This window comes from Tachyglossus aculeatus, chromosome 5 (assembly GCF_015852505.1).
Source record: "Tachyglossus aculeatus isolate mTacAcu1 chromosome 5, mTacAcu1.pri, whole genome shotgun sequence".
Classification (NCBI taxonomy): Eukaryota; Metazoa; Chordata; class Mammalia; order Monotremata; family Tachyglossidae; genus Tachyglossus; species Tachyglossus aculeatus.
The window spans coordinates 34,669,854-34,695,725 of record NC_052070.1 but is presented as its reverse complement, the minus strand read 5'-3'; the positions used below and the strand labels follow the sequence as shown (position 1 = coordinate 34,695,725).

Below are 25,872 nucleotides of genomic sequence, written 5' to 3'. Positions count from 1 at the left end.
GGGGTCTGGCGAAGACGTCGTGACCCCCAGCGACTTCTAAAATAGCAGCGAGTTCCCACCTCGAGGACCCCCGGCCCACGTCCTCCCCCGAGCCTGGAATGCCCTCCCTCTGCCCATCTGCCAAGCTAGCTCTCTTCCTCCCTTCAAGGCCCTGCTGAGAGCTCACCTCCTCCAGGAGGCCTTCCCAGACTGAGCCCCTTCCTTCCTCTCCCCCTCGTCCCCCTCTCCATCCCCCCATCTTACCTCCTTCCCTTCCCCACAGCACCTGTATATATGTATATATGTTTGTACATATTTATTACTCTATTTTACTTGTACGTATCTATTCTATTTATTTTATTTTGTTAGTATGTTTGGCTTTGTTCTCTGTCTCCCCCTTTTAGACCGTGAGCCCACTGTTGGGTGGGGACCGTCTCTATATGTTGCCAATTTGTACTTCCCAAGCACTTAGTACAGTGCTCTGCACGTAGTAAGCCCTCAATAAATACGATTGATGATGATGATGATGATGAGAAGAAGAAGGCCCAATGGGGTCTGCGGCCGATCGGGGCGTGCAGAGATCCGCCGGTCCAAAACCAGGCCGCGGTCAGCTGCGGCCAACCTTTCCGCAAAGATTGCCGTTGGTCGCGGACGGCCTGGTGCAGAGGAGGTGAGACTAAACCAGCACAGCTGCTCCTATTCCCACCTCCCATCCCCGCCAAAAATAAGAAAAAATCAAGCAGACGTCCTTTGGATGGATGATCCCATCATCCCCACCCTTCCCGAGCACCTCCGACCGCCCTTCCATCCCCTCCCCCACAGTAATAATAATAATAATGGCATTTATTAAGCTCTTACTATGTGCAAAGCACTGTTCTAAGCGCTGGGGAGGTTACAGGGTGATCAGGTTGTCCCACGGGGGGCTCACAGTCAATCCCCATTGGACAGATGAGGGAGCTGAGGCACAGAGAAGTGAAGTGACTTGCCCAAAGTCACACAGCTTGACAATTGGCGGAGCAGGGATTCGAACCCACGACCTCCGACTCCAAAGCCCGGGCTCTTTCCACTGAGCCACGCTGCTTCTCTAATGTGAAGTGGCAGCGCCTGCCGACTCATTTTGTGCGCAGCGTAACTGTGCTGAGCAGCCGGATGAAGAGTAGCTCCCGGGAAAAGGGAGCTGACTCCTTTTTTCTGGAAAGACTGACCTCTCTGCCTCTCTGGGCCGCGGCGCGGCTCAGCGGAAGGAGCCCGGGCTCGGGAGTCGGAGGTCGTGCGTTCGAATCCCGAATTCGCCTCTTGTCAGCTGTGTGACTTCGGGCAAGTCGCTCGGCTTCTCTGGGCCTCAGTTGCCTCATTTGGAAAATGGGGATTAAGACTGTGAGCCCCACGCGGGACAACCTTTTTCATTTTTTCATTGTCATATTTATTGAGCGCTTACTGTGTGCAGAGCACTGTACTAAGCGCGTGGGAAGTCCAAGTTGGCAACATATAGAGATGGTCCCTACCCAACAGTGGGCGCTCAGTCTAGAAATCTAGAACCTGATCACCTTGTAACCTCCCCAGTGCTTAGAACAGTGCTTTGCACATAGTAAGCACTTAATAAATGCCATCATCATTATTATTATTATTATTATTAACCAATACCATCATCATTATTATTAGATTAGATATCATTAGTAGAGAAGCAGCGTGGCTAGGTGGCAACATATAGAGATGGTCCCTACCCAACAGTGGGCTCACAGTCTAGAAGTCTAGAACCTGATCACCTTGTATCCTCCCCAGCGCTTAGAGCAGTGCTCTGCACATAGTAAGCGCTTAACAAATACCATCATTATTATTATTATGTATTTAATAACTGCTCCCCTCTCCCCCGAGAGGGGAGGAGAGGCTCACACAGAAAGCGCTCAATAAATACGATAGAATGAATGATGCCTGTTAAATATTTTGCTGTCTGTCTCCCCCCTTGTAGACTGTGAGCGCGCTGTGGACAGGGAGGGGCTCTCGTTATTGCCGAATTGTCCTTCCCAAGCGCTTAGTACAGTGCTCTGCACACAGTAAGCGCTCAATAAATACGATAGAATGAATGATGCCTGGTACATGTTTTGCTGTCTGTCTCCCCCCTTGTAGACTGTGAGCCCGCTGTGGGCAGGGAGGGGCTCTCTTTGTTGCTCAGTTGTCCTTCCGAAGCGCTTAGTCCAGTGCTCTGCACACAGTAAACGCTCAATAAATACGATAGAATGAATGATGACTGTTAAATATTTTGCCGTCTGTCTCCCGCCTTGTAGACTGTGAGCCCGCTGTGGGCAGGGAGGGTCTCTCTTTGTTGCTCAATTGTCCTTCCCAAGCGCTTAGTACAGTGCTCTGCACACAGTAAGCGCTCAATAAATACGATAGAATGAATGATGCCTGTTAAATATTTTGCCGTCTGTCTCCCGCCTTGTAGACTGTGAGCCCGCTGTGGGCAGGGAGGGTCTCTCTTTGTTGCTCAATTGTCCTTCCCAAGCGCTTAGTACAGTGCTCTGCACACAGTAAGCGCTCAATAAATACGATAGAATGAATGATGCCTGTTAAATATTTTGCCGTCTGTCTCCGCCCTTGTAGACTGTGAGCCCGCTTGTGGGCAGGGAGGGGCTCTCGTTGTTGCCGAATTGCCCTTCCCAAGCGCTTAGTACAGTGCTCTGCACATAGTAAGCGCTCAATAAGTACGATAGAATGAATGATGCCTGTTAAATATTTTGCCGTCTGTCTCCGCCCTTGTAGACTGTGAGCCTCTGTGGGCAGGGAGGGTCTCTCTTTGTTGCCTAATTGTCCTTCCCAAGCGCTTAGTCCAGTGCTCTGCACACAGTAAGCACTCAATAAATACAATAGAATGAATGATGCCTGTTAAATATTTTGCTGTCTGTCTCCCCCCTTGTAGACTGTGAGCCCACTGTGGGCAGGGAGGGTCTCTCTTTGTTGCTCAATTGTCCTTCCCAAGCGCTTAGTCCAGTGCTCTGCACACAGTAAGCGCTCAATAAATACGATAGAATGAATGATGCCTGTTAAATATTTTGCCGTCTGTCTCCCGCCTTGTAGACTGTGAGCGCGCTGTGGACAGGGAGGGGCTCTCGTTGTTGCCGAATTGTCCTTCCCAAGCGCTTAGTCCAGTGCTCTGCACACAGTAAGCGCTCAATAAGTACGATAGAATGAATGATGCCTGTTACATGTTTTGCCATCTGTCTCCCCCCTTGTAGACTGTGAGCCCGCTTGTGGGCAGGGAGGGGCTCTCTTTGTTGCTCAATTGTCCTTCCCAAGCACTTAGTCCAGTGCTCTGCATACAGTTAGCGCTCAATAAATACGATTGAATGAATGAATGAAACCGCAAAGCATCGTAGCCGTGGATCGCTGTAGGTGCCCATCTTGCCGCCGGAGACTTCTGGAGGATCCCGAAGCTCAAAAAATAAAACCTAACGTCGTTCAAAGCCTCGCAGATAGTGAGGCCTGGTTCGCCACACGTGCCAAAATAATTTTTGGCTTGTGATACCGACAAGAAGGAGGGGAGAGACGTGCTCCGCCATCTGAATTTGTCTGGGAAAAACGGAGTCCTGCCAGACAAGGAGAAGCAGCAGGGCCTGGGTCTGCCACCTGCCCCTGGTCTCGCTTCACTTCTCTGTGCCTCAGTTACCTCATCTGCAAAGTGGGGGTTAAGACTGTGAGCCCCATGGGAGACAAGGGACTGCCTCCAACTTGATTAGCGTGTGGCCACCCTGGCACTTAGAAAGCTGTTAACAAATGATATATTTATATATCCGGGAAAATGTGTTGCCAACTTGTACTTCCCAAGCGCTTAGTACAGTGCTGTGCACACAGTAAGCGCCCAATAAATACGATTGAATGAATGAATGAATGAAAAGTCTGGCGAATCAGTCTTCATTCCCAGACCGCCTCCCTTCATTGAAGCAGTGTGGCTCAGGGGAAAGGGCCCGGGCTTTGAAGTCAGTGGTCCTGGGTTCAAATCCCGGCTCCACCAGTTGTCAGCTCTGTGACTTTGGGCAAGTCACTTCACTTCTCTGGGCCTCAGTTACCTCATCTGGAAAGTGGGGATTGACTGTGAGCCCCCCGTGGGCCAACCTGATTACCTTGTAACCCCGCCGGCGCTTAGAACAGTGCTTTGCACATAGTAAGAGCTTAATAAATGCCATCATTATTATTACCATTGAATATCATTATAAATTATTATTATAATAAGCATATCATTAATTAATATTACTATCGTAATTCTATTATTGATTATATTATTATAACAGTTGTATCATTAATTAATATCACAGTAATTATTATATTATTAATGAATATTATAATAATTATATTGTTAATTAATATTATGATGGTTATATTATCAATTAATATTATAATAATTATATTATTGATTAATGTTATAATCTTTGGGTTTGGAGTGGAACCTGGTTTCAGTGTCCCCTGATTTATCCAGGTTAGAGGCCAGCGTCCAACCTGGTGATAGGTGTCTGTGCAGTGGCTGGAATACAGGGCGTCCAGTGGGTTTTCGGTGTGTCTTGAAAGCTAGTAGATCGGAAAGGGATAGAGGATTTTTTTAGAGGCCAGTTGAAAGGTGGCATGGGTACATGTGGAATTCCAGGGACTTAGGCCTAGGCGGAAAGGTCGAAGAAGTAAGGGGGGAGAGAGAACACAATCTGACAAGGGTGAGGTTTCCTGTTTTGTATAGGAGAAATAATGACAAATGAATGCCGCTACTATCTGCAGAGGCCCTGCCCAATCCGTACTGAAGTCTTTGTGCGTTTGCCGGGACTGAAGCCTTTTCCTCTCAAAGTGAGGTTGGGGCCTCACAGCGTCAAGCCCAGAATGGACCCCATCTTCCTAGGGGTTGGCTCGGCTTGGCCCGGCCCCCTCCCAGCCAACTTCCTGGGAAAACGGCCAGGAATCGCCAGCAGCAGTTCAGGATTCTGCTCCCAGGCTTTCCTTCCTTAAATCATTCATTCATTCAGTCGTATTTATTGAGTGCTTACTATGTGCAAGCGCTTGAGACGTACAAGTCAGCAACATATAGACAGTCCCTCCCCACCAACGGGCTCACAGTCTAGAAGGGGGACAACCAAACCAAACCTGTGGACAGGTGTCAAGTCATCAGAATAAATAGAAATAAAGCTAGATGCACATCGTTAACAAAATAATGGAGATTTTTGAGGAGGGGAGCAACACGCCCGGAACGTTTCTGCACAAAGACGATCCGGGCAGTGGCGTGAAGTATAGACTGAAGCAGGGAGAGACAGGAGGAGGGGAGATCGGAGAGGAGGCTGGTGCAGTCATCCAGTCGGGATAGGATGAGAGATTGAACCAGCAAGGTAGCGGTACGGATGGAGAGGAAAGGGCGGATCTTGGCGATGTTGCGGAGTTGAGACTGGCAGGTTTTGGTGACGGATTGGATGTGAGGGGTGAACGAGAGAGCGGGGTCGAGGGTGACACCAAGGTTGCGGGCTTGTGAGACGGGAGCTGGGCTGAAAAGAAAGGAAATCTCCGGGAAATTTCTCGTTCTGTATGGGGAGTAGAGAAAGGGAGGGATTGGAGATCCCTGGTATCCTCCTGCTGGGGTGAAATCCGCAGAAGCCTCCGAGTTAATCGTGGGAAGCGCCGAATGACCAGTGCCCCCTCATAGTGACCGTCCCCACTTCCAGGGATCGTGAGGTTTCCCCAAAGAACAAGTTGTCTGTCGTCTGTCTCCCGACTCTGCTCTCGGGAGGCTCCACGGAATGGCGATAAACCCTGACTAAAAAATCAACCCCTGTCCCGGTCTTCTTACTTTTAGGTTTGATGACCATCCCTTCAGAGTCGTCCCAGCAGTCGCACACTTCTTGTTCGTATCAGCACTCCCCCGGCGGCGCGGTGGGCCCTCACCCACCCGGCAACCAGAACAGCCTCGCCAACAACCACGGCAGCGGCCTCGGGGCGCCCGGCGGCAATCCCGCCGCCCAGGTTTCGTTGTCTCCCCCGCAGCTGCACCCGCAGCCGGCCCCGCACCCGCCTCACCCTCCGCACCGGCCGCACGGTCTCCCCCACCAACAGCCCCGTCCGCCCCCTCCGGCCCCGCTCCCCCAGCATCCGGCCCCACATCAGCACCTCCAGCACCACCCGAACCATCCGCATCAGTCGCATCCTCCCCCGCAGCAGGTACCCTGTAATTCCGGTAAGTGCTCGGCTCCTCCTCCCCGTCCCCCCCCGCCCTACCTCCTTCCCCTCCCCAAAGCACCTGTATATACGTCTGTCCAGATTTATCACTCTATGACTTGTACATATTTACTCTTCTATTTATTGTGTTGATGATAATAATTCATTCATTCAATCATATTTATTGAGCGCTTACTGTGTGCAGAGCACTGGACCAAGCGCTTGGGAAGTTCAAGTTGGCAACATAGAGGGATGGTCCCTACCCAAAAGCGGGCTCACAGTCTAGAAATAATAATGAGGGCATTTATTGAGGGCAAAGCACGGTTCTAAGCGCTCGGAAGGTTACAAGGTGATGAGGTTGTCCCACGGGGGGCTCACAGTCTTCATCCCCGTTTTCCAGATGAGGGAACTGAGGCCCAGAGAAGTGACGTGACTTAACCAAAGTCACACAGCTGACAAGTGGCGGAGGTGGGATTTGAACCCGTGGCCTCTGACTCCAAAGCCCGGGCTCTTTCCACTGAGCCACGCTGCTTCTCTAATGATGCATTCAATCGTATTTATTGAGCGCTTACTGTGTGCAGAGCACTGTACTAAGCTCTTGGTAATGATGTGCATCTACCTTTATTTCTATTTATTCTGATGATTTGACACCCGTCCACGTGTTTCGTTTTGTTGTCCGTCTCCCCCTTCTAGACTGTGAGCCCATTGTCAGGTAGGGGCCGTCCCTATATGTCGCCAACTTGTACTTCCCAAGCGCTTAGTACGGTGCTCTGCACACAGTAAGCGCTCAATAAATACGATTGAATGAATGAACGAATGAGTATCCGCGCCTGGCTTTCGGAGAATTAGCCACCGTTCTCGATTATTCGTTGCGTGGGTCGTCCCTTCACCCTTTATATACGCAGCTGGGGGGGGCCGGGATAGTTTCCTGGCCCGGGGGTCAGTGACACGGACAAGTCACGGACAAGTCGGGCCTACATGTCTTCCCTGAAAGAAAGCGACGCCTTCTTTTGGTGAAGCCGTTGATGTTAATGAGCTGAACCCCGAGTGAACATTGCATCAACCAAGATGGCTTTAACATACTATCCTCAGGGGTATTCGTGCATTTTTCAGAACCACTAGTATGTAAACACGTACCGCGTGCAAAGCGTTGTAGTAAGCACTGTGAAGGAAGTGTGAAGAGAAGCAGCGTGGCTCAGTGGAAGGAGCCCGGGCTTGGGAGTCCGAGGTCGTGGCTTCGTATCCCAGCTCCGCCACTTGTCAGCTGGGTGACTTGGGGCAAGTCACTTCACTTCTCTGGGCCTCAGTTCCCTCATCTGGAAAATGGGGATGAAGACTGTGAGCCCCCCCAGTGGGGCAACCTGATCACCTTGTAACCTCCCCAGCGCTTAGAACAGTGCTTTGCACATAGTATGCACTTAATAAATGTGGTCATTATCATTTTATTATTATTATTATTATTAAGTCCCAGTCCTCTCAGCCACTAGAAGCTCAAATAGTGACACAAACCGTTCTCGGCGGTCGGGAGAAACCAGAGTTATTCAGTCGGTCAGTGGTACTTATGAGGACTTACTGTGGATCTTTTCATTCATTCATTCATTCATTCAAACGTATTTATTGAGCACTTCCTGTGTGCAGAGCACTGTACTAAGCGCTTGGGAAGTACAAGTTGGCAACATATAGAGATGGTCCCTACCCAGCAGCGGGCTCACAGTCTAAAAGGGGGAGTTGTACTGTACTTGTTGTACAAGTTGTACTGTGTTGTGCTGTGTTGTACTCAGGAGAGCACAGTGCCAAAGAGTTGGTAGTCGCGTCTCCTGCCCACAAGGAGCTTAGAGTCCAGAGGGGGAGTCAGGCATTAAAATCAGTTATGGATATGCACATACTGAAAATCACTGCCCTGTGGAGTCTCAGAGCGTGAAAAGCACCGAGAGACCATCAGGGCCGGCCTCCTGTCTCCCGGCAAATGAACGACCAGGCCTTAGCTATCCCGTGCAGGATAGCAGACTGAGACCTTCGGCAGGATCGATTCCCAATTCACCCAACTCGAAATACTATTGTTGCAGGTGTTTCAGCTGACTGGTATGCAACATTAGATATGTTGAAAGAAAGCTGTCGGATTGCCAGCAGTGTTAATTGGTCAGATGTGGATCTTTCACAGTTTCAAGGTAAATTCCCGGATTCTGACGTTCGGGTTTTTTTTTTTTTTCTCATTTTCTGTCCGTTGCCACACAGAAATGGCCGTGCCATTTTAAGAATATCTCTTCTGCGTTGGGTCAGATATTTGGGATATGATGTGGCATTATCTTTCAGCCAAATCACGTGATCTTGCAGATCTTCACAAGCCAGCCCAGCCAACGGACCTTAAAAAAGAGGTGGTGGGCTCAGGCCAGGCCTGGGAATCTGCAGCCCCTCCACGTTCATTCATTCAGTCGTATTTATTGAGCGCTTACTATGTGCAGAGCACTGTACTAAGCGCTTGGTAAGTATAAGTTGGTAACATATAGAGACGGTCCCTACCCAACAGCGGGCTCACAGTCTAGAAATAGTCTAGAGGTCCACATAATGGACCTCTTTGACCTGGGGGAGCCGCGGTCCCCAGCGAACAAAGTGCCGAGGGTACTGGGCCCAGAAATTGATTTACAGGACTTCACCCATGAGGGAATTCAGCATCCACTCCCTCTAGGAAGACAGGCTGAACTTCATCATTGGTGAATGAAAATCTTTCTCACGCGGCTCACGTTTTGTACTTTTCAGAGGGCATCATTTACAGTTATGTCATCCCTCCGACACTAGGAAGTGTGGGACAGGCCAGTGGAAATTTGGGAGCGGGTGAACCTTTTAGCGAGCCGATGGTTTGAAAGGATCTCTCTGTAAATCCGTGTTCATTTAATAATTCTCTTTCCCCCCCGCCACCACAGGTTTAATGGAGAGTATGAGACAAGCAGATCTGAAGAACTGGTCTTTGGATCAGGTTCAGTTTGCGGATCTCTGTTCTTCGCTCAATCAGTTCTTTACACAGACTGGGCTCATCCATTCTCAAAGTAACGTTCAGCAGACTGTTTGTCACAGTGCCATGCATCCAACAAAACCTTCCCAGCACATCGGAACAGGTACCTCTCCCCTTCTGGGTTCATTCGTTCGCCTCGGGGCAAACGGTTCTGAATTTGGTACTCCAAATACGACTTATTCACCTCCTCTTTTGGGGGATTGATGGTGAGATTAAAATTGAATTTAGGTTCAACTTGCATGCCACAGTTAGTATTTTAGCGATAATAATAATTGTGGTATTTATTAATCGTCTGGGTAAACTGGGTAAACACGGTGCGGTCAGATCAGACACAGGGCTCACGTTCTGAGTGGGAGGGAGAAGAGGTGCTCCTCATTTTGATAGAAGAGGAAAATGAAACAGAGAAGTTAAGTGACTTGCCCAAGGTTGCCCAGCAGGCAGGTGGCAGAACCGGGATTAAAACCCACATCTGATTCTAAGACTCTTTCCTCTAGACCACGCTACTTCTTACTTCTGTAGGAAGAATGGTACGAGCTGTCCTCTTAGAAATCCATCCCGGTGGGTAGGGGTGTGCCCTTTTTATGGCCCCAGATTTGTCATATTAATAACCAATTACGCTTGCGATATCCATGAATATACCTAAACCCTTCTTGGACCTCTTGATGTTTCCTTGGTGCGCAGATTCCCGGGGTAACAATTCCATAGCTTATTTCCCACTCTGAAGTTGCTTCATTCTGGTTGCCTTTTCCTACCGTCTTCAATCTTGAATGGATATTTAGCGAACAGACAATTCCACTCACCTGTTTCACCCCCTTCCCCCTCTTCAAACCACGTTTTGCACACAGTAAGCGCTTAAAAATGCTTTAACGACTGCTGCTACGACCACTGCTTAATGATTATTTTATAGACTTCCACTTTCCAGATTAGACGCCCAGCTTTTCAGTGACCCATGTTTGTGGACACTGCTGCCCTGAGGCTTTAGAGGAGCATCCATCCATAAATGGTCTCTCCCCTTGACCCACCGTTCCCATATCTCTTGGCGACTTCTAGCATCTCTGGCTCAGTGGAAAGAGCCCGGGCTTTGGAGTCAGAGGTCACGGGTTCAAATCCCGGCTCCTCCGATTATCAGCTGTGTGACTTTGGGCAAGTCACTTAATTTCTCTGTGCCTCAGTTCCCTCATCTGTGAAATGGGGATTAAGACTGTAAGCCCCCCCGTGGGACAGCCCGATCACCCTGTAACCTCCCCGGCGCTTAGAACAGTGCTTTGCACATAGTAAGCGCTTAATAAATGTCGTTATTATCTCTGGGTAACTGTACCACCTCAAACTCAGCTTGGCAGAGAGAATTTGTTTTTTCTTTCAGCCCTCGCTCCTCAGTCACTTGCTCTTGAGCAAGCAGTTTGGGGACCATATTTTTCTCCTCAGTGTCCATCTCCTTGGGATCATTTGCAAAACTCCACAGCGGCTGCTTCCTCAGTTTTTCCCGAGAGACTTTCCCTGCTGGGAAAACCTTCATCCATACCTTTCGGTCAGTGGTATTTATTGAGCACTTACTGAGTGTAGAGCACTGTACTAAGCGCTTGGGAGAATACAACAGAGTTGGTAGAAACGTTCCCTGCTGTGAACGACACAGTGAGCTTACTCTCCCATCAGTCTCCATCTCCTGCCTCTCTAAAATAATCATTATCATTCCCTTCTGGACTCTCTGTGAAATAGGAGCCAACTTAGTAAACTGTGTAGTATGAAAAGCATTGGTAGCCCTAAACCAATCCAGGCTTTCAAAAGGAATAAATGAGGTATGGAATCTGGCCAGGAGCTGAAAGGGAACTATGTTTGAGGATTTTGAAGGACTCTAAAACTCCGATTATACACGTCTGTTAACAAATAGTATTTTAATCAGGGATGCAGTTGCATAGATAACAAGAAAGTTCATTCAAATAGAGATTTCAAATCACATTTTTTAGTTAAAAAAAAATCAATTATCAACCCCCGCTTCCCCGCCCTTTCTTCCCATCAGCTTAATTAGGGGATATAGATGTCTTCCTCATGTGGAGCTGCCTCCTCTACTCTGCCAGCCCCATCAGAGGAAGAAAGAGTTCTTTCTCCACCCACACCAAAATAATTTAGGGGGCTTGGCTCTCTCCGGCATCATCCCTTACGGTGATAATGTCGTCCCCTTAGCTTCCTGGGTAATGTAGCTCCTCCTTTCCATTCCTACAATTCCCGTGCTGACTTTCAGCAGGAATTTTGCGCCCCCAGCCACACAAACACACGCCTTTCCCACAGCCCCCAGACCCGTACATCTCAGCCAACAACACTCTCCTCGTCCCTTCTGGATTGCATGTGGTCCTAAAGATGACTATTCTTGCCCTTGATGCTCTCTGCCACTCTGTTCCCCTTGCTCTGTCCTCTTTCATCCCATCAGATCCCACTAATGCCGTAGCAGAGGGTAATAGGTTCTGGCGCTTGCCAATTTGGGAGAAAAAGACCTCCCCTCTCCCACTCCCCCACGTATTCTGCACTTGAGCCTTGTTCCAGCAAAAGATTGTTGTGCAGGACACTCACTGGAGGTACAACAAACCCCAACCTGGCCATACTCACAAAATAGACGCGTCTTTGGCCTTCACCGTTATTCACTCACTAGCACAGACTGTTGTAATGTATTTGTGTGCCATGGGCTAAAAGGAAGGTGGTTTTCAGCTCGGTGTTTAAAACCAGCCCAAACGCCTTCCCCCTCAGGAGAGCAGAATCAGATTTACTGGGATTTTAGGATAAACTGATTGTTTGTACGTGTCCCAAGGAGCTTGGGACTTGTTCCAGTGGACTCGCACTATTTTTTAACCAATTTCCCCCCAAGAACTGTGCAAGGAACTGAAGTTTATGGCAACCCTTTCTCTGCCCAGTCTCTAAATCCACCTCTAACTCCATGTACGTCAAGGCGAGCGGACCCCCAGAGATGTTAATCAATCTTAGCTCCATTCGGAGAGCAGAATTTGCCACAGAGGAAATGTCCGGAGAGGAACCAAAGAGCGCAGCTATGAAGCAGTAGTAATTCCATCTGGATTGATTTACCCTTTCCCCGTAAGCAGAGTCCCAGGTTCTTGGGCAAGATAGTTTTCCTTTTGGCGACACTTTTCATGTTCTACTTGTTTAAAAAGCAGTGAGGTCCTGGAGTCCAAAATGCTATTTGCATCCTCAACTCCTTCCACTTCCTTAAATGGGCACCCAACGAAGGTCAGCGTTATTCCTTAAACGGTAGTTGGAGGTGGCGGATTTGCTTTGTTTTCATTCTTTCCAAGGAGGGAAAACAGAAACGGCCCTCCACAGCCCATGTTTTTAAAGTAGTTGCAATGTCGGAGTGGAGCACTTGACATTTGCTGGCTCTTGTGAGGTTTTAAGAAGCTCTTGGAAGCGCAGTTTTGAAGGGAAACAGTAGCTCCTTTAGAGGGAGTCTAAAGAAGCTCTGGGAAGCGGTCGCCTTCCGTCTCCGTCAACTGGTAATTGATTTTCAGAGTGGGGAGATGCTCTAGGCTCCGCCCCTAGTCATCTGTGGGACTTTGGGCAAGTCCCTTAACGTCTCTGAGCCTCAGTTTCCCTATCTGTCAAATGGGGATGACGACTGTGAGCCCCACGTGGGCCAACCGATTACCTCGTATCTACCCCAGCGCTTAGAACGGTGCTTGGCGCATAGTAAGTGCTTATCAAATACCATCATTATTATTTAAACAGACAGAAATGGTTCAGTTGGGGGCTGTTGGGAATTGCGTATCAATGTTTTCTCCTCTTGGCTCCTTCCTGTCCCTAGGAAATCTGTATATAGATTCCAGGCCAAACCTCCCTCCTTCAGTGATGGCTCCCCCCGGTTATCCGCACATCCCGCAGCCTCTCAGCACCCCTGGAGCAACGATGGCAGGTAACCTTGTTGCCAAGGCAACGCCACCGGCGTGAGTCTTTCCGGGGTCTCGGCTCCCTGGTCACTCCGGTGGAATACCGGTAGAAGCCCGTGGATTCCTTTCGGGAGCAAATAGGGAAAGTCCATTCCCACAAGATTCCAATATTAGTTAGAAAAATGGCGACTAGAAGCAATTCAGCAAGTAAGGTATTTGCCAGTTGGGTTTTCAACGGCTCCCACTTGCGACACCCTTAAAGCCAAAATAATTAGCAGGAACTGTCAGGTCCAGGGCTGGGGGAGGGTAGTTATTCCTTCATTCATTCAAATGTGTTTATTGAGAGCTTACTGTGTGCAGAGCACTGTACTAAGCGCTTGGGAAGTACAAGTTGGCAACAGATGGAGACGGTCCATGCCCAACAGCGGGCTCACAGTCTAGAAGGGGTGACGGACAACAACACAAAACAAGTAGGTGTCAGTACCGTCAGAATAAAGAGAATTATAGCTATATTCATTCATTCAGTCATATTTATTGAGCACTTACTGTGTGCAGAGCACTGTACTAAGCGCTTGGGAAGTCCAAGTTGGCAACATATAGAGATGGTCCCTACCCAACAGCGGGTTCACAGTCTAGAAGGGGGAGACAGACCACAAATCAAAACATATTAACAAAATAAAATAAATAGAATAAATATGTACAAGTAAAATAGAGTAATAAATCTGTACAAACATTTATACATATCATCATCATCATCATCAATCGTATTTATTGAGCGCTTACTATGTGCAGAGCACTGTACTAAGCACTTGGGAAGTACAGATTGGCAACATACAGAGACAGTCCCTACCCAACAGTGGGCTCACAGTCTAAAAGGGGGAGACAGAGAACAAAACCAAACATACTAACAAAATAAAATAAATAGAACAGATATGTGCAAATAAAATAAATAAATAAATAAATAGAGTAATAAATATGTACAAACATATACATATATACAGGTGCTGTGGGGAAGGGAAGGAGGTAAGATGGGGGGATGGAGAGGGGGACGAGGGGGAGAGGAAGGAAGGGGCTCAGTCTGGGAGGAGCATATTATATAAGCATCATTAATAAATACTATATACGCATCATTAATAAAAATAGAGTAATAAATATGTACAAATATATACAAGTGCTGTGGGGAGGGAAAGGGGGTAGGGTAGAGGGAGGGGAGCGATGAGGTGGGGAGGAGGAGGAGGAGGAGAGGAAAAAATGGGGGGCTTAGGAGAAGCAAGACATTCTTGGTTTAAAATTGGGCAGCCACTCCTGGTCATTACAGTCTTGCTTCAGATGAAAGGGTGGAGGAAAATTTGTGGTTTGGGTGAGAAAAGAATTCCATCTGGTGGAAAAACAGTGTGGAACTTAGTACAGTGCCCAAGCGCTTAGCCCAGTGCTCTGCACACAGTAAGCGCTCAATAAATACGATTGATTGATTGATTGAACAAGATAAACTCCCACCAGGGTTTGATAACTTGGGAGGTGCAGCACCCTATAATTGAAAGCCGCGGGAAATCTGAGAAAATGTTCAGTGCTTTGACTGATGGTTATTAAGGGCCTGCAGGTACTGGGCTGAGGGGCTGGGGCAGGGTCACCATTTAGAGGACGGGGTGGTTTCGGCTCTCAAGAGGCTAATTATGTAGTAATGTAGCAAATTCCTCCGTCAAAAACTAATCAGTCAATCAATCATATTTATTGAGCGCTTACTGTGTGCAGAGCACTGGACTAAGCACTTGGGAAGTCCAAGTTGGCAACATCTAGAGACGGTCCCTACCCAACAGTGGGCTCACAGTCTAAAAGGGGGAGACAGAGAACAAAACCAAACATACTAACAAAATAAAATCAATAGAATAGATATGTACAAGTAAAATAAATAAATAAATAGAGTAATGAATATGTACAAACATATATACATATATACAGGTGCCGTGGGGAAGGGAAGGAGGTAAGATGAGGGGGATGGAGAGGGGGACGAGGCGGGGGAATCGAAGCGTGGAGAAAAATAAAAGTAAAGCTCTTTACCGGAGGTCACATGAAGTGAGGAATGTGGAGTGAGTGTTTGTCTCGGATTATTTTTCTTCCCAACCAGTCTGGCGTAAGGAAACAAATCCTATTGGTAAAGCATCCAAGAATGGTTGGGGTCACTGTGACTGCCCTGGGGGATGATTCATTTATTCATTCACCCATATCTATTGAGCGCTTACTGCGTGCAGAGCACTGTACTAAGCGCTTGGGAAGTACAAGTCGGCAACATATAAAGACGGTCCCTAACCAACAGCGGGCTCACAGTCTAGGAGGTTAATGCCCAAACTGAAGAAATAATAATAATAATAATGGCATTTATTGAGCGCTTACTCTGTGCAAAGCACTGTTCTAAGCGCTGGGGGGGTTACAAAGTGATCAGGTTGTCCCACGGGGGGCTCACAGTCTTAACCCCCATTTTACAGATGAGGTAACTGAGGCCCAGAGAAGTGAAGTGACTTGCCCAAAGTCACACAGCTGACAAGTGGGGAGCCGGGATTTGAACCCATGACCTCTGACTCCAAAGCCCGGGCTCTTTCCACCAAGCCACGCTGCTTCTCGTGGAAGAAATGTTGCCAGACTATTCAACATTTCACCTGTTTGTGAGGAGAGCCATCCTGCCATCCTGTGGGACTCATTTGACTTTTGTTGATTCTTCTTTTTTTTTTTTGAAGTATTTGAATGTTGACTGAATATTAATTTTAACATTAATTAATCAGTGGTATTTATTGAGCACTTACTATGTGCAGAGCACTCCACTAAGCGCTTGGGAGAGTACAGTACAACACAGTACAGTACAACAGAATTACAATAAATTTATTGATTTATTTTACTTGTACATATCTATTCTATTTATTTTATTTTGTTAGTATGTTTGGTTTTGTTCTCTGTCTCCCCCTTCTAGACTGTGAGCCCACTGTTGGGTAGGGACCGTCTCTATATGTTGCCAACTTGGACTTCCCAAGCTCTTAGTACAGTGCTCTGCACACAGTAAGCGCTCAATAAATACGATTGATTGATTGATTAATTAATTAGCGAACATGTTCCCTGCCCATAGCGAGCTGACAATCTAGAGGGATTAGAGAAGCAGCATGGGCTAGTGGAAAGATCACAGGCCAGGGAATCAGAGGACCTGGGTTCTCGTCCCAGCTCCGCCGACTTTGTGCTGTGTGACCTCGCGAGTCACTTAATTTCTCTGTGCCTCAGTTTCCTCATGTGAAAAATGGAGGTTCAATACCTGTTCTCCCTCCTACTTTAACAGAAAGCTCCAGTGGCACGTGATTATCTTATATTCATTCATTCATTCAATCGTATTTATTGAGCACTTACAGTGTGCAGAGCACTGTACTAAGCGCTTGGGAAGTCCAAGTTGGCAACATCTAGAGACGGTCCCTACCCAACAGTGGGCGCACAGCCTAGATGGGGGAGACAGAGAACGAATCAAAACATATTAACAGAATAAAATAAATAGAATATCTACTCCAGTACTCTGTAGAGGGCCTGGTACGTAGAGTAAGCATTTTTACAAAGCCACAGTTTTAAAAATCGTGATTGTTATCATTATTATTAACATAGATTCAAACCGAGGCTCATTAATTCCGCATTTATCATCATCATCATCATCAATCGTATTTATTGAGCGCTTACTGTGAAATTCGGAACGAGGCTGTTACTGCAGAGAAGTACCAGATATTTTACGTGGTGTAAAAATCAGCCTGAAGAAATGGCCCAGGCAGTGTCAGGAAGCGAGGAGGGGGCCCAGCCTTAGGCAGAAAAAATAAGGGAGGAGAGAGGAGTCGGCAGGCGCACGTGAGGAGCAAGAAAATTGTAAATTACAGGATTGAACCTTCAGTCAGCCCTAATTCCGGACTCCCTCTTGCCGAAAGGGAGTATTGAGTAAAGAGAGCGGGGTGTCTTTGGCAGGAACGGGAGTTTTGACTGTTTCTCTGGGAGTCAAGTAATAATAATAATAATAATGATGTGAGCCCACTGTTGGGTAGGGACTGTCTCTATATGTTGCCAACTTGGACTTCCCAAGTGCTTAGTCCAGTGCCCTGCACACAGTAAGCGCTCGATAAATACGATTGATTGATTGATTGATGGCATTTGTTAAGCGCTTACTAAATGCAAAGTACTGTTCTAAGCGCCGGAGGGGCCTTGAGCTCTGAGGGTACTTAACCTGGGCTGCCGGTCGAAACTTGGACCTTTTCACACGCTCCTAGAGCTAGCCAGGACCTCAGTCGGGGCCTCTGTGGGCTTCTTGGAGTCCCTCGTCCCCCTCTCCATCCCCCCCATCTTACCTCCTTCCCTTCCCCACAGCACCTGTATATATGTATATATGGTTGTACATATTTATTACTCTATTTATTTTACTTGTACATATCTATCCTATTTATTTTATTTTGTTAGTATGTTTGGTTTCGTTCTCTGTCTCCCCCTTTGAGACTGTGAGCCCACTGTTGGGTAGGGACTGTCTCTATATGTTGCCAATTTGTACTTCCAAAGCGCTTAGTCCAGTGCTCTGCACATAGTAAGCGCTCAATAAATACGATTGATGTTGATGATGATGGAGTCAAAGCCCGGGCCTTTCAGGCCCGTCAGAGCAGCAGTAGCAGCCGCTCCAGGTGGGACGTGCGGCGCCCGCTCTGTTCTCCAACTCGATCGACTTCTCCTGTGTCCCTGCGTTCGGGGAAAGCAGTAGGATGCCTTTCTGCCCCTCTGATTTTGGGGGTGGAGCGGTCACTCTGGTAGCACGACAGCGCCTGAAATTTCACTCACGTCTCGTTTCTTCCCAGGACATCACGGAGCCATGAATCAGCAGCACATGTTGCCTTCCTCGGCCTTCCAGATGCGCCGCCCGCTTCCTCCGGATGACATTCAGGATGATTTCGATTGGGATTCTATTGTGTAGGGCCCGCCTGGGCCAGGAACTCTGACCTTGTTTTCCAGACCGTGAAGAAAAGGTGAAAAGCAATTCAGTAATTAAAAAGTGAAGATGTTCATCACTATAAAGCTGTTATCTAAATTTCCTTGGAAGACAATCAGAATACTTAGCTGGATCACTTACCGCTTTTACTTGACCCAAACGAGTACCACGTGTCAGTCTCCCCTGCCAGCTTTCCGTAGCTCAACTGTTGTGTGATTTGGGCAGCTTTTCGCATATTTGTGTCGGTTTTAATGTTGACCACAAGTGCCAGACTGATTTCTAGACAGAGCCTCTCACTACAGTTGGTCAGAACGCCCGAGTCGGTGTACAAGTGTTTCTCAATTCTCAATCGGATTGTATTTTGTCTCGACAAAAGAAAGTGACTGTGAGGTTTTCTAACTAGCTGGGATTACTTTCTGCAAAAATTGTCTTCTCGTTATTTAGGTAGCTCGTAGGAAATACTATTTTTTTAGATGTCTTCTAGCCACCTTATAGGTCCACTCCGTATCAGCCCGTGTAGAAAAGGATTTCAAGGTTCACCTCACAGAAATCGCCACGCAAATAATTTCGGGTTCGCAAATTAGTGGTAAATCATTTAGCCTAAAATAGAGTCCGAGCGTCTGTGGCTATTCGGAATATCGAAGTTTCATACCGCAGATTTTAGGGATCCTTCATTTCTTTCAGTTCAAGTCCCTCTCTGCAAAATGCGTCGGCCGGTTAGAAGCTGAGCACAGTTCGGTGCTTTAAAATCGATGTTTATTCCTTCCCTCAATGTATTTATTATAAAGTCTTTCTTAACTATTTATTAACTACCTTCTGTGAAACATCAGCTCACGTTGGAGTCATTTGGGGCAAGTGGAATTTTTCAAGTCCTCAGATTAGTGTGGTGATCGTCATCGATAGCCCTTCACAGACAGTCGGAAATGGGGCTTTATCACTTAACTTGCGGCTGCTTCTTTTCCTCCTCCTGTGATCAGTTTCTCGACTTTATCATTCCTGCCACACTGAGGCATTTCTTCACCGAGCTCCTCCGGAGATTTCTGTTCGTCTCTCAGTAGGGCAACGGAAGAGCGGAGCAGAGTTGGGACAGGAAGGAAACCCCGTTTTCCCCTCGGGCTGATTCCACTGCGATGGCATCGAATCATCTCACAGTCAGAGTTTTGTTTCTCGGGACCCTGAGATTCCCTCAGAAGAATCGGTCCCTGTTCTTACCAGTGGGCTTCGTTTCTTTCCCTGGGGTGGGCTTCTTTTTTCTTTCCTTTTTATTTTTTTAAAGTTAATTTGGTTGAAGTTGTTCTCAACCTAGAGAAAGTATACCGTGAAAGCGAAAAGATTTAGAGCCTGTCGTGACGAAATCCTGTAAATCCATCCATCAGTGGTATTTATTGAGCGCTTGCTGTGTGCACAGCACTGTTCTAAGCACTTGGGAGAGTACAGTATAACGTTGGGTAGACACGTTCCCTGTCCACAACGAGCTCGCAGTCTAGAGGGGGAGACGGACATTGATATGAATAAATAAATTACGGAAATGGTCTGCCAAATACACGGGCTCCGTCTGATCAGAAGATCGCGTACCGTCCTGTTGGCCAGGATCAGTTACTTTGGTTCAAGGAGTTATTGAACTGAGGTTTAGTGGAATAAACTGTTACGTGCAATGCCCATCTTTAGTTCCTCCCTCTAGATTTTTAAGTAATGGCCCGTCCATAGCGAGAGCCTCGAGCGACAAGCGAGGCCTGGCCGGAAAACAGTCCCCAGTGGGGACTGGCGGGGAGGAGAGGGCCTTCTGGATCGTCGGGGTCCTCCCGCTCCTCTGCTCCGGAAAGGAAATTCCAGTCAATCTCCTCGGTCCCGCTGCAGGCCCCGGGATCCGATGGTGAGAACGGGGGAGATTTGGGAAAAGTGGCCGTGGGGCCCTCCTGGACGGGGCAGGACCACAGTGGAATAGCGAGAACCTGCCGAGGGACTTCTTGGCGCTTCTTCCCGGTGCCCCAGTGGCAGATGGAGCCCCTCTAGTAGCTGCGGGGAAGCATTCAGATGTCTCAAGATGAGGGTTGGGATGGAGTTGGGTCAATTCCCGAGCGAGGCCGAGGGGATCGGAGTAGGCCAGCGCCCATCTCAGGGGCCCGGCTCGCCACCGGGAAGCATCCCGGGCACCGAGGGGGCCTGGCACGCGAGGTCCGCCCTCGGCCTGGTTAAACATTCCCTGTCCCCCGGGCTCCCGAACGGCCCTGTCCGGTCGGAGGCGATTCCCTAGGCGTCCCGGTGCACTTTCCTCCCATCTCGGATCTTTGAATGCAGCCGCGACGCAGGGCGGTTGGGTCTGCGGCCCGATCGGGTGCTGACGGAAACCTCCCCGGTCGTGAGCGGGCTTCTGGTTTGGTCCTGATTTTCCAATTCGGGATTGTTATTGCCACGCGAATCGATCGTAGCGAGAGTGGACCCAAACCCACGCGCCTCCGTCCCGGGACCCCAGTAGCCGCAGGCCGGGGGGACGTCGGGCCGAGACCGCGGGTCTGCCCGGGTCCCTGGGGAGAACCGGAGCGGGCGTCGATTCGGAGACGGGGCTTGGGAACGGGGTGAGATTTTTCCAGGGAAAACCCACACGCAAAACTCACGAGAACGGGGCAGCCTGTCCCGGAGAACAGTCCGCCTGGTATTTGTGGCCGAACGCGAAATATGTCGATGTGTTAACGTGCTTTCCTGTAAATACTCGTCTCTCACGATGACCTTTTCGGGCGGGAGGGAATCGAACGGGGGTGTTATTTCAAACGGAATAGAGTATTTTGATATTGTTCATTCAGAGGGTGATGTGTATATATCTATATTGTATATATGTGATGAAAATGCATTGGCTTTTTGTGCGACACGACCTTTTACCTTGTACTGCTGTTCTACAGTCAGTGTTTTAATGTTTCTACCGTTTTGTTATTGCACGGTTTACTACGTTTGCTCTATGATGGACGGCACAGATCCTTTGTAACAGTTTAGTGCTGTAAAAAAATATTCCAAGTGTCATTAGGATTGTTGCTGCCAGAACTGATATGCATGGATGGCACTTAAAAATAAAGATATTACGTTAACTCCATTTAAAACGATCGTTTGGCGGGTTGTTCGCTGTAACCGAGGGAACAAATCGAGGGACCGCTGCAGAATAGGCGCGGGCACATTTTAACCAGTCTATTAAAACGCGCCAGTACTTTGTAGTCCGAATGTTTCGTAAATGTCTGTCCGTCAGTCCCTCGCACTCGGGCCTTCCGGCTCACGCCTCAGAGCTCACCTCGAGGCGTCGGTTGAGGTTGGGGGGCTTAATAACAATAATAATAATAATCAATCAATCGTATTTATTGAGCGCTTACTGCGTGCAGGGCACTGTACTAAGCACTTGGGAACTACAAGTCGGCAACATATAGAGACGGTCCTTACCCAACAGTGGGCTCACGGTCTAGAATAATAATAATAATAATAATAATAATGATGGTGTTTGTTAAGCGCTTACTATGTGCAAAGCACTAAGCGCTGGGGGGGATGTAACATGATCAGGTTGTCCCATGTGGGGCTCTCGGTCAATCCCCATTTTACTGATGAGGTAACTGAGGCTCAGAGAAGTTAAGTGACTTGCCCAAGGTCACACAGCAGACATGTGGCAGAGCCGGGATTCAAACCCATGACCTCTGACTCCAAAGCCCGTGCTCTTTCCACTGAGCCACGAAGCATTTAATAAGTGCTTACTATGTGCAAAGCACCGTCCTGAGCGCTGGGGAGGTTACAGGGTGATCAGGTTGTCCCATGGGGGGCTCTCAGTCTTCATCCCCATTTTACAGATGAGGTAACTGAGGCCCAGAGAATACTAATAATAATGATGGCATTTATTAAGCGCTTACTACGTGCAATGCACTGTTCTAAGCGCTGGGGAGGTTACAAGGTGATCAGGTTGTCCCATGGGGGGCTCACAGTCTTCATCCCCATTTTACAGATGAGGTAACTGAGGCCCAGAGAATACTAATAATAATGATGGCATTTATTAAGCGCTTACTACGTGCAATGCACTGTTCTGAGTGCTGGGGAGGTTACAGGGTGATCAGGTTGTCCCATGGGGGGCTCACAGTCTTCATCCCCATTTTCCAGATGAGGTAACTGAGGCCCAGAGAATACTAATAATAATGATGGCATTTATTAAGCGCTTACTACATGCAATGCACTGTTCTGAGTGCTGGGGAGGTTACAGGGTGATCAGGTTGTCCCATGGGGGGCTCTCAATCTTCATCTCCATTTTACAGATGAGGTAACTGAGGCCCAGAGAATAATAATAATGATGATGGCGTTTATTAAACGCTTACTATGTGCAAAGGACTGTTCTGAGCGCTGGGGAGGTTACAAGGTGATCAGGTTGTCCCATGGGGGGGGCTCACAGTCTTAATCCCCATTTTACAGATGAGGTAACTGAGGCCCAGAGAAGTGAAGTGACTTCATTCATTCAATCGTATTTATTGAAGCAGCGTGGCTCAATGGAAAGAGCCCGGGCTCTGGAGTCAGAGGTCGTGGGTTCGAATTCCGGCTCCGCTAGCTGTCAGCTGTGGGGGACTTTGGGCAAGTCACTTCACTTCTCCGGGCCTCAGCTCCCTCATCTGTCAAATGGGGATGAACCCTGTGAGCCCCCCGTGGGACAACCTGATCACCTTGTATCCCCCCAGCTTTTAGAACAGTGCTTGGCACATAGTAAGCGCTTAATAAATGCCATCATCATCATCATTATTAGTATTATTCTCTGGGCCTCAGTTACCTCATCTGTAAAATGGGGATGAAGACTTAATAAATGCCATCATTATTATTATTGAGCGCTTACTGTGTGCGGACTTGCCCCAAGTCACCCAGCTGACAAGCGGCGGGGCCGGGGTTTGAACCCGGGACCTCCGACTCCGAAGCCCGGGCTCTTCCCACTGAGCCACGCTGCTTCTCTACAAGACTTGGGTCTTTTACCCGTCTTACCTCCTTCCCTTCCCCACAGCACCTGTATATATGTATATATGGTTGTACATATTTATTACTCTATTTATTTATTTATCTTGTACATACCTATTCTATTTATTTTATTTTGTTAGTATGTTTGGTTTTGTTCTCTGTCTCCCCCTTTTAGACTGTGAGCCCACTGTTGGGTAGGGACTGTCTCTATGTGATGCCAATTTGTGCTTCCCAAGCGCTTAGTACAGTGCTCTGCACATAGTAAGCGCTCAATAAATACGATTGATTGATTGATTTTAGGCCCAAGTGCTGCTGGTTGAGCCCCTGGGCGGGGGCGTTCACGGTGCTGTTGTTTGGACTTTCCCCCTTCCTCGTACCCCCCTAGACCATCCCCGGGGCCCAGTTTGGAACTGGGACGGCAGCCCGGGCCGCCCCCAGCCACCATCCTGACCAGTGGTGATCCAGGGCCCCCCCTTTCTTCCCCAGAGCCTCCCTTCCCGGGCCTCCCTCCCTCCGGGAATCCGGCCTTTCCCGGGGCGGACTTCCCTGGGCCTCCGCAGGCCTGCGCTCGGTCCCTGGAACTGCCCATCTGGGAAGGGGCCTTCCCTACTCATCCGCAGAGAAGCAGCGTGGCTCAGTGGAAAGAGCCCGGGCTTTGGAGGCAGAGGTCAGGGGTTCGAATCCCAGCTCCACCACAGGTCTGCTGTGTGATCTTGGGCAAGTCACTTGACTTCTCTGAGCCTCAGTTCCCTCATCTGTAAAAATGGGGATGAAGACGGTGAGCGCCCCGTGGGACAACCTGATCACTTTGTAACCTCCCCAGCACTTAGAACAGCGCTTTGCACATAGTAAGCGCTTAATAAATGCCATCATTATTATTCTTGTTATCCACCAAGCTAGCTCTCTTCCTCCCTTCAAGGCCCTACTGAGAGCTCACCTCCTCCAGGAGGCCTTCCCACACTGAGCTCCCTCCTTCCTCTCCACCTCGTCCCCCTCTCCATCCCCCTCATCTTACCTCCTTCCCTTCCCCACAGCACCTGTATAGATGTATATATGTTTGTGCATATTTATAACTCTATTTAATTTGCTTGTACCTATCTATTCTATTTATTTTATTTTGTTAATATGTTTGGTTTTGTTCTCTGTCTCCCCCTTCTAGAGTGTGAGCCCACTGTTGGGTAGGGACTGTCTCTATATGTTGCCAACTTGTACTTCCCAAGCACTTAGTACAGTGCTCTGCACACAGTAAGCGCTCAATAAATACGATTGATTGATTGATTGATTGATTAGTACAGTGCTCTGCACACAGTAAGCGCTCAATAAATATGATTAATTGATTGATTGATTGGGCCTCAGATACCTCATCTGGAAAATGGGGCTGAAGACTGTGAGCCCCCCGTGGGACAACCTGATCACCTTGTAACCTCCCCAGCGCTTAGAACAGTGCTTTGCACGTAGTAAGCGCTTAATAAATGCCATCATTATTATTATTATCTAGAAATTCACCCACTCCCACCTCTTAAGTTGGCGCTACAACCCCAGCAGCCCTGACCCGTCCCTTTGCGTCCCGGCCCCCGTTTCCTTCCCCGTCCTGGGCTTCTTCTAGACTGTGAGCCCACTGTCGGGTAGGGACCGTCTCTCTATGTCGCCGACTTGGACTTCCCAAGCGCTTAGTCCAGTGCTCCGCACACAGTAAGCGCTCAATAAATGCGATGGAATGAATGACTGAATCTCCACCCGGCTGTTTTGCCACCACCTCCAGATGGAACCACCTCTTCTCCCTGCAATCAATCAATCGTATTTATTGAGCGCTTACTGTGTGCAGAGCACTGTACTAAGCGCTTGGGAAGTACAAGTTGGCAACATATAGAGACGGTCCCTACCCAACAGTGGGCTCACAGTCCCCTCCCTACCCTCTTCCCCAATCCCTGAGTCTGGAAACTTGGAGGTGTCTCTTCCATTTGCCTTCCGGTCTGTAAACCAATCTACTTCAGGAATATTTCACGCATCTCCATCTTCCCGCAACTGCGTCTTCAGCCACACACCAGGTAGACGCTGCGTAGGCCATCAGTCAATCAGTGGTATTTATTGAGCGCTTACTGTGTGCTGAGCACTGGACGAAGCACTTGGGAGAGTTCAATATAATGTAGATAATCTAGACTGTGACCCCACTGTTGGGTAGGGACCGTCTCTGTATGTTGCCAACCTGTACTTCCCAAGCGCTTAGTACAGTGCTCTGCACACAGTAAGCGCTCAATAAATACGATTGATTGAATGAATGAATGAATGAATGAATAATAATTGTGGTATTTAAGTGATGATGATGATGGTATTTGTTAAGTACTTACTATGTGCTGAGCACTGGGGGCGGGGATACAAGGTAATCAATGTTGTCCCACGTGGGGCTCACAGTCTTAATCCCCATTTTGCAGATGAGGGAACTGAGGCACAGAGAAGTGACTTGCCCGAGGTCACACAGCAGACAAGTGGTAGAGCCGGGCTTAGAACCCAGATCCTTTTAATAATAATAATAATAATGGCATTTATTAATCAATCTATCTATCATATTTATTGAGCGCTTACTGTGTGCAGAGCTCTGTACTAAGCGCTTGGGAAGAACAAGTTGGCAACATATATTTATTAATATATTTATTAATAAATAATATATATATATATTTATTAAACGCTTCCTATGTGCAAAGCACCGTTCTAAGCGCTGAGAGGATACAGGGTGATCAGGTTGTCCCACGGGGGGGCTCCCAGTCTTCATCCCCATTTTCCAGATGAGGTCACCGAGGCCCAGAGAAGTGAAGTGACTTGCCCAAAGTCACCCAGCTGGCAGTTGGCGGAGATGGGATTTGAACTCGTGACCT

General features: G+C 48.2%; 1 protein-coding gene across 2 annotated transcripts in view; it reads left to right on the top strand.

Annotated features, from left to right (window-relative positions):
* The window catches only part of FOXJ3 (forkhead box J3), a 195,039-nt gene extending 176,437 nt beyond the window's left edge, over positions 1-18,602 (top strand). For both annotated transcript variants that reach the window (XM_038746442.1, XM_038746441.1), the window contains 5 exons: positions 5,801-6,178; positions 8,226-8,327; positions 9,081-9,272; positions 12,975-13,082; positions 17,910-18,602. In XM_038746442.1, coding sequence (XP_038602370.1) covers positions 5,801-6,178; positions 8,226-8,327; positions 9,081-9,272; positions 12,975-13,082; positions 17,910-18,025 — 896 coding nt within the window. In that variant the 3' untranslated portion in view covers positions 18,026-18,602. The remainder of the gene's footprint in view (positions 1-5,800; positions 6,179-8,225; positions 8,328-9,080; positions 9,273-12,974; positions 13,083-17,909) is intronic.
* The last annotated feature ends 7,270 nt before the right edge of the window (positions 18,603-25,872 follow it).